This window comes from Babylonia areolata, chromosome 7, assembly GCF_041734735.1.
Source record: "Babylonia areolata isolate BAREFJ2019XMU chromosome 7, ASM4173473v1, whole genome shotgun sequence".
Classification (NCBI taxonomy): domain Eukaryota; kingdom Metazoa; phylum Mollusca; class Gastropoda; order Neogastropoda; family Buccinidae; genus Babylonia; species Babylonia areolata.
The window spans coordinates 30,030,949-30,039,067 of record NC_134882.1 but is presented as its reverse complement, the minus strand read 5'-3'; the positions used below and the strand labels follow the sequence as shown (position 1 = coordinate 30,039,067).

General features: G+C 47.4%; 1 protein-coding gene across 4 annotated transcripts in view; it reads right to left on the bottom strand.

The window, feature by feature from the left end:
* LOC143284224 (toll-like receptor 2 type-2) overlaps nt 1-8,119 on the bottom strand; it is a 16,709-nt gene continuing 8,590 nt past the window's right edge. For 2 of the 4 annotated variants that reach the window (XM_076590893.1, XM_076590890.1), the window contains exons 5-6: nt 2,059-2,231; nt 1-334 (exon numbers count right to left, since the gene is read on the bottom strand). In XM_076590893.1, the coding sequence (XP_076447008.1) occupies nt 37-334; nt 2,059-2,231 (471 nt within the window). In that variant the 3' untranslated portion in view covers nt 1-36. Of the gene's footprint in view, nt 335-1,993; nt 2,232-8,119 lie in introns of those variants that run through there. The other 2 variants (XM_076590891.1, XM_076590892.1) reach the window with 2 other exon arrangements.

Genomic DNA, 8,119 nt, shown 5'->3' with positions numbered 1-8,119 from the left:
AAAAAAAAGTTTAGGCATTTGGATAATTCTGCAGTCCTAACACATGGTCTGGAAGCTGTTGTCCTCAGTCTTGAGCGCCACTCTCAGCCCTTCGCGGAACACTCTCTGCGCCTCTTCACTGGAGCCCCACTGCAGGAAGGTGCCACGCGTCAGCATGCGCGTCATCTCTTTCGTCAGCCTTCCCGCTTCCACGTCACCCAGGAGCACCACGATGACGTCTTTCTGCTGGTCGACGGCAGCGTAGACGATGTGCTGGAACTCGAACAGTCGCCACTCTTCACGGACGTAAGTGTCGCTGATCAGCAGTAGGATTCGTGCGCTGTTGTCCATGAATCTGGTGCGACACACGAGATGGTCAGGTCAAACTGTCATCGTCAAGGAATATACATAAGCAAGGGATATGTATGTTTTGATCTATCCCTCGCTGTGAAGGATACTGAAGGAAAAAAGCGTTAGAAGTAAAATTCAGCTTATGATCGAGAATAGTTCCTACGTATTTGTAGAGTGGACATTTGTTGGACAATGCTTATTTAACTCCTTCCATCCGTCTGTCTGTCCATAAACTTTATTCCATTCCCGTTAGTCCATAACTTGTAAGTATCAGTATCAGTAACTCAAGGAGGCGTCACTGCGTTCGGACAAATCCATATACACTACACCACATCTGCCAAGCAGATGCCTGACCAGCAGCGTAACCCAACGCGCTTAGTCAGGCCTTGAGAAAAAATAAAGAAAAAAAGAAAAATAAATAAATAATAAATAAATATATAAAATAAAATTGAATAAAATAAATAAAAATAAAAATGAAAAAAATGATAAATAAATGAATAAAATAATAAAATAAAATAAAATAAAATAACAAAGCAAAACAAAATAAACAAAAAAAAAAAAAAAAAAAAAAAACTTGTAAATAAATAAATAAATAAAAACTCATCCATTCATCTGCCTATCCACATGCCTACTAAATTTCCAATTTCAGATTCAAGTAAGCATCAAAGCGTGCGGACAAATCCCTAATTATATGCTACGTATCGCATCATAACTGAACGAGGTACATAATTCCATCCGGCCATCTCTCTGTTCACAAACTGAGCGAACGAGGTATATTATTTCATCCACCATCATGTCTATCAATTCATGTGCGTGCGTGCGTGCGTGCGTGCGTGCGTGCATGTGTGTGTGTGTGTGTGTGTGTGTGTGTGTGTGTGTGTGTGTGCATGACTGAAACCTGATTTGAATGACACAGGAAACTAATGATGAGCGCCCAATGGCAGCTGTCAGTCGGCTCTCTACACAGGTAGGCAGCCTGGTGTGCAAATGACTCCGTGTTTGTTGTAAAGTGTTTAGAACTTAGTCTCCGACTGAGGATTCGTGCTATATAAGTGTTCGTATCTTCATATCTTCTTCTCCGATAGACTGAACATGTACACAACTTCCATCGCTGAATTGTCGCCTCTGCTGAACTGTCACTGGCGACAATTTGGCGGAGCTCAGTTAACCGCTGATTTGTCGCCGGTCCACTGATTTGCCGGTTACAAATCAGTGCTTAAACAGACCTCCACTAAATTGTCGACGGGTCGGCGGACCGGCGACAAATCAGCAGGTCACAGAACCGTCAAATTGTCGCCGGTTGACGTTCGTTCGTTCTTTAGTTTAACGTCTTTTCACTGTAAGTGATATTAGACGAATTATCAGCGGATTGGCGAAATTTCAGCTGATTTCTTCTTTCTTTACTTCCTTCTCCAAATTCTTTATTGTTTTATTTTTCTTTATTTCATTCCCTGCTTCTTCATTACTTTCTTTCTTATTCTTTTTTTACTTCCTTTCGTATTCAACATTATCAACACACAGCAAAACAATGGCGACAATTTGGCGTTTACTGAGTAGCACTGATGTGTCGCCGATAAGCTGAATTGTCGCCAATGGGCGACGATTCAGTGGTTAACTGAGCTCTGCCAAATTGTCGCAGGCGATAAATTAGCAGTTAGCTGACCTCCGCCAAATTGACGCCGGCGACAATTCAGCGGAGGCGACAATTCAGCGGGAACCAAGGCCGACCTGGTGATGTTTTCAGCCATGATGGTGCCAGGCACGGTGTCCCTGTCAGGGAAGAAGGTCCGGAGGCCGTGGTCTTCTTCCAGCAAGGGCACCAGCTGCTGACACACCCAACGCACGTCCTCGGAGCTGTAGGCCAGGTACACGTCAAAGTCGAACTGGATAGGTTCCGTTCCCTGGGGGATACCAACACAGACAAAAGCACACACACACACACACGCACACGCACACACACACACACACACACACACTAATGCGCATACGGAGATTTCTTGGTGCATGCATCTATCAACTGCGCATTCCAAAAATGTCCACATGCACCTTGTACACATGCTGGCACGCAAATACGTCTCAAACAATTATGAGTAAAGAATTAATAAAGGCAGTTAAGGAATGGTACTGAAAAAAAAAAAAAAAAAAAAAGAGAACAAAATCAAACAACAATAGACCATGTAAGCAATAGCGTAATCATTATGTTGGCTAGACAGGTGTTTGCCCTGATTATGATGGCTACGCAGGTCGTCCAGGTCAACCTGCTCTATAGGATAGGTACGCTTAACTGCGAACGATCCAGTATTCGAAGCGACCAGCTGAACGTGCGTATTGTACAGATAACAGTTCGTACGATCGTCAAATGTAGCTCTTCTGTTTTTGAAGGCTTTTTCCAATTGGTTTCACCAAAAACAGTTCGGCTGCTCCTTCTTTTTCACTTTTTTTTCAACGTTTGAAATAGCAGGGGTGCCTGAGAGTAAACGCGAACAGGCAAGTCTATTTGCGAACGATGGGATTTAGGTACATGTTGACAATTAAAACAAAAGCAGGTCTTGAACTTATTGGATATTACATATTATTGGAACATTGCACCAAACTGTTCTGTTGTTGGATTTGATTATACATGCACAAGCTCACAAACTCACATTTAAACACACACACCATACAGATTCTTTTAAGAAAACTCAAGAACTGAGCAGCATCGTTCGCAAATACATTAAAAGTCAAAATGCCCTATGGTCTAATTGCAAACGACACTATTTTGGAGATTCCTGCAAAACTGACGTCCTGATCTGTCACCAGCATGCTTTCTTAGATTCTCCCAACACTGGTCATTCACAATTCATTCGCACATCTAGTTAAATCAGCTATCTTAAACTGTCAAAGTTCAAGTCCTTGATTTTAGGATTGTGAATTCACGTTTGTGAACTTGTTCGTGTTGTGGTACACGAAGAGACGAAAGAGCGCGGATACAGCCAGAAATAGCTGATGTTTGACTGGTTCTTGGAAAAGAAGATTTATCAAGGAATCAGAACGAGGTCGAAGAAGACATTAAATTGTGTAATGTATGTGGTGAGAACGCTACGAAGTGAGGCGGTACACGAACCGTTCGCAATTCACACTTGTCGCACTTAGGCTCACCTGCCGTAGTTACTTTCAAAAAGTTTGACGAACCTTAGACTTTAACCAAAAGCCCTGGCCAATGCGTTAGGATTGCGCTTAGGTCAGGCATGTGCTATTCTTCATAAATTTTAAGCAGGCGTGGTGTAAAATACATGGGTCACTAGTCACGCTTTAACGTCGCATTGAAACTAAATATGAAATATTGCAGCTACTGGTATAACATCTAAATGGTAGGACAAGTCCCTTCCTTGTGTGGAAAACACTTTGGACTGAAAACTGTTTTCTCTACAAATAGTTATTTTCCTCACGAGCAGATGAAACTGAAAGCTCTTTCGTTGTCTTCTTCTTCTTCTCCCTTAAAATTCTGCAAAGATTCATTGGAGTGCTTAGCAGAAGAACCGTTCAACAGATTCCTCCATGGTCCTACCCCTTCAGTTTCAAAGTGAGGGTCTCTGCATATGGTTTTCTTATCCATTCTGCAGTGTTGTCGGTCCATGGCTTTTGTACATCTTCCCCTCGTCTCCCGCACTCAACAGTTCCTTGGAGGACTGTTTGAGCAAGGCCACTGGATCACCGTAGTTTTCTTAACTGATGTCTTAACTGATGAAGTGGCAACCAGATATTTGAAATCAGAGTCTTTTCTTCATCCTCGGGTAATTGTTTTTTTGACCAATGTGAAAGCTGAGTTCAGCCCCGATATAACGCGACGGTCACTGTGACTTGCGAATCCTTCGACACAACATAAGTATCTCTCCATTTGTAGTTCAGGATGTTCTCCCCAGGGAGATCGCGTCAGCACCTCTGTGTCAGGGATCTTCTCTTGCCACTTTATGCTGAGAAGTTTTCTAAGGCTGGTGGTGTGGAAGTGGTTCAGCTTTTTGGCGTAGCGTTTGTAGACCGTCCATGATTCACATCCATAGAGCAGTGTGGTGAGAACTATAGCCTTGTATACTTTGAGCTTCGTCTCCAGGGTGATGCCTCTCCTGTTCCAAACGTTCTCATGGAGTCTGCCAAAGGCAGCGCTGGCTTTGGCGAGTCTGGCATTCACCTCGTCGTCAATAACAACTGTGCGAGAGAGTGTACTGCCCAGGTATGTGAACTTGTCCACCGCGTTCAGTCGTTGCCCGTTGATGAAGATGTTTGGTTCAACGTAAGGCTTTCCTGGAGCTGGCTGGTGCATCACCTCAGTCTTCTTTGTGCTGATTGTGAGGCCAAAGTTGTCACAGGCAGCAGAGAACTTGTCGACGCTGTGTTGCATGTCAGCTTCGGAGGCAGCGTTGAGAGCGCAGTCATCAGCAAACAGGAAGTCGTTGACGATGTCTGTCCTCACCTTGGTTTTTGCTTGAAGCCTCCTGAGGTTGAAGAGTGAGCCATCTGTGTGGTACCTGATGCCAATGCCTACGTCAGCGTCTCTGAAGGCATCTGTCAGCATGGCTGAAAACATGAGACTGAACAGGGTGGGGGAAAGAACACACCCTTGCTTGACTCCGTTGGAGACAGGGAATGCTTCTGAAGTCTCTCCGTTGTCTTGGACTCGGGCCAGCATCTCATCGTGTAGTTGCCGTATGATGGTGATGGACTTTCTTTGACATCCGTACTTCGCCATGATTCTCCAAAGGCCATCTCTGCTAACAGTATCGAAGGCTTTGGTCGGATCGACATAGGTGGAGTAAAGGTCGGCGTTTTGGTCCTGACACTTCTCCTGGAGCTGCCTGGCAGCAAACACCATGTCGATAGTCCCGCGTTCTTTCCAGAAGCCACACTGGCTCTCTGGTATGAGACCTTGCTCAAGGTGCGCTATGAGACGGTTGGGTAGCACTCTGGCCAGAGTCTTGCCTGCGACGGACAGCAGGGATATTCCACGATGGTTGTCACAGGCCTGACGATTTCCTTTGCGCTTGTACAGGTGTATGATGGAAGCGTCTTTGAAGTCCTGTGGAACTGCCTCATTCTGCCAGATGAGCTGGAACAGCTGATGAAGCTTCTCAGTTAGTGCCATACCACCTTCTTTGTAGACCTCAGCTGGAATGGAGTCTGAGCCAGGGGCTTTGCCATTGGATAGCAGATGGATAGCTTTCTGTGTCTCCTCCAAAGTTGGAATGGCATCCAACGACTCACTGACTGGCACCTGGGGGATTCGGTCGATGGCTTCATCATTGATGGTGGAAGGGCGGTTCAGTATGCTGTCAAAGTGTTCAGCCCATCTCTCAAGGATCTCGTCCTTGTCAGTGATTATGGTAGAACCATCAGCACTGAGGAGTGGAGCAGATCCGGAGGTGGTGAGACCGTAGACTTCTTTCAGGCCGTTATAGAACTTCTTTATGTCGTTCCTGTCTGCAAAGCCCTGGATCTCATCAGCTTTGTTGCTCAACCAGGAATCCTGCATCTGCCGCAGCTTCAGCTGGATGGTGCTGCGTGTGCTCTTCAGTGTGTCTTTCTGTGACTGTGACTTGGGATCTTCAATGTGGGCTCTGTAGGCTTGGTGTTTGTCTTCCAGCAGCTGCTTGATCTCAGTGCAGTTCTCATCAAACCAGTCTTTGTGCTTCCTGGCAGAAGGCCCCAGGCACTCCATGGCAGTGTTGTACACCGTCTCATGCAGTGCGCCCCATGCTGCCTCCACTTTCTGGTTGTCCAGCACGGTGGACTCAAGACGTTCCTCCAGGGTGTCAGCAAAGCTCTGCTTGATGTTGCCTAGCTCCAGCTTGTTGACATTCAGGCGTTTGGGTGCTTTCATGCCCTGAGGCCGTCTCTTGGGCTGGATGCGGAGGTTGAGTTTGGAGACGATAAGGCGGTGGTCTGTCCAGCACTCGGCGCTGCACATGGCCCTCGTGACTCGTACGTCCTGCCTGTCCCTCTTCCTGACGATGAGATGCCAATGCCCAGAGCGAGGATGCATCCATGGCGTCCTGTTACGGGTAGGGAGGCAGAAGACGGTGTTTGTGATAAGAAGGTCGTGCTCGGCACGTGTCTGGAGAAGTAGTTGACCATTGCTGTTACAGCTACCAACCCCATGCTTCCCAGTCACGCCTTCCCAGGAGGTGCTGTCACAGCCAACTCTCGCGATAAAGTCACCAAGAATGATGAGCTTGTCTGCGTTGGGAACAGTGGTGATGACTGCGGTCAGGTCCTCGTAGAACTTGTCCTTGATCTCATCAAGGTTGGTCATGGTGGGCGCGTAGGCGCTGACAATGGTGGTAAACTTCTTCCCGTTGCATAAAGGGAGTTTCATCGTCATCAAGCGATCGTTCACTCCTTTGCCAACTTGCCAACGAGGGTTGTTTTCACTGCAAAGCCAACTCCAGCCTCACGTCTCTCTTCAGGTCCGCGACCACTCCAAAAGAAGGTGTAGCCTGCGCCTTGCTCACAGAGTTCGCTTTCTTCTGCCAGTCTGGTCTCACTAAAGGCAGCGGTGTCGATGTTGTACTTGGTTAGTTCACTCGCAATGAGTGCTGTGCGTCTCTGTGGTCTGTCTGAATCGCCTCTGTCCGGAAGCGTACGCACGTTCCATGTGGCAGTGGTCAATGGGGTGCTCCTTGTTTTCTTCTTTCTTTCCTTTGTGTGTCGACCGCTTGAGTAGGGTCCCCGTCAGCCGCGGTATGCTGACTAGGGTGGTGTGGAGCAGGCAATGTTTAGGGCACCTTTTCTAGCCCCTTCCTCATGCCATGGAGGTGAGCAGTGCTGTCCTGAAGGGGGCTGTTCAGTCGCTCAGGGGGCTGCCGATCTCCACCGCTGCTCCAGTCAGTGAAAAACGACTGCCAGTGTATCCACACCTGTCGCTTTGTCGCTCGCCTGTCGCCACAGGGCTTGGGGAAAATGATGGTATGGGATGAAGGATGACTGATGACTTGCGCGATGCCTTTGCTTATAGTGAGGAGGAGTTGCGCACCATCGACCTCACTCTCTTGTCCGAGACCGTATGTATCCAGTGGCAAGACGAGGTCAAGACGACTGGAGATGAAAACGGATGCAGTGGATGACCAGGATGTCCTGTGTGCCTCATCCTGCCCTCAGCACTCCACAGTGCTCTGCTGCAACCGCCTTCCTCTCCATTGAACCATGAAGGTTTCTTCCGCAGAGTCCGCCGGATCCAGTCTTCACATGCTTGGGTAGACAAGCCCTAACTCACCGAGGGTTTGAGACCCGTCGGCTACCCTCACCTAGTTTAGCCAGCCTGTCAATGCTGTTGCCCGAGGGTTGGGCGCTGCCGCCTGCTAGCAGCTTCTAGGACCCATAGGTGAGAGCTGGGTGCCGGTGGGGACCAATAGAGGATGAACCACTCCCGGAAGAGCGTGACAAGCCCCCCCTCTTGAGGTACTACCCCTCCCGTGCACCCCCTAACCCTCTAAGTATATGGATGCTGAACACGTTTTTCAGACAACCATTCAGTATCTGAAGAAGTGGGAAAGTTGGGAATACGGTTAGTGGTAATTCAACCAAGGGACCTTCAGACTTGTTCTTTGCTTAGCCTGCGCCTTATCCAGTAATCGTATGGCAGCAGATGTTAGCACGCAGTCCATTTCTTTTCTATCGCCCGGAATGCATTGTTTTAAACAAAGGTTCACCACAAAGTACCCATTGTTGTATGCGGAAATCAACACCCAAAATATCGTTTAGGACAAGATATATCTGGAAGAATATCATTAACCCGGATTCCTGGTTATCTCTAAAG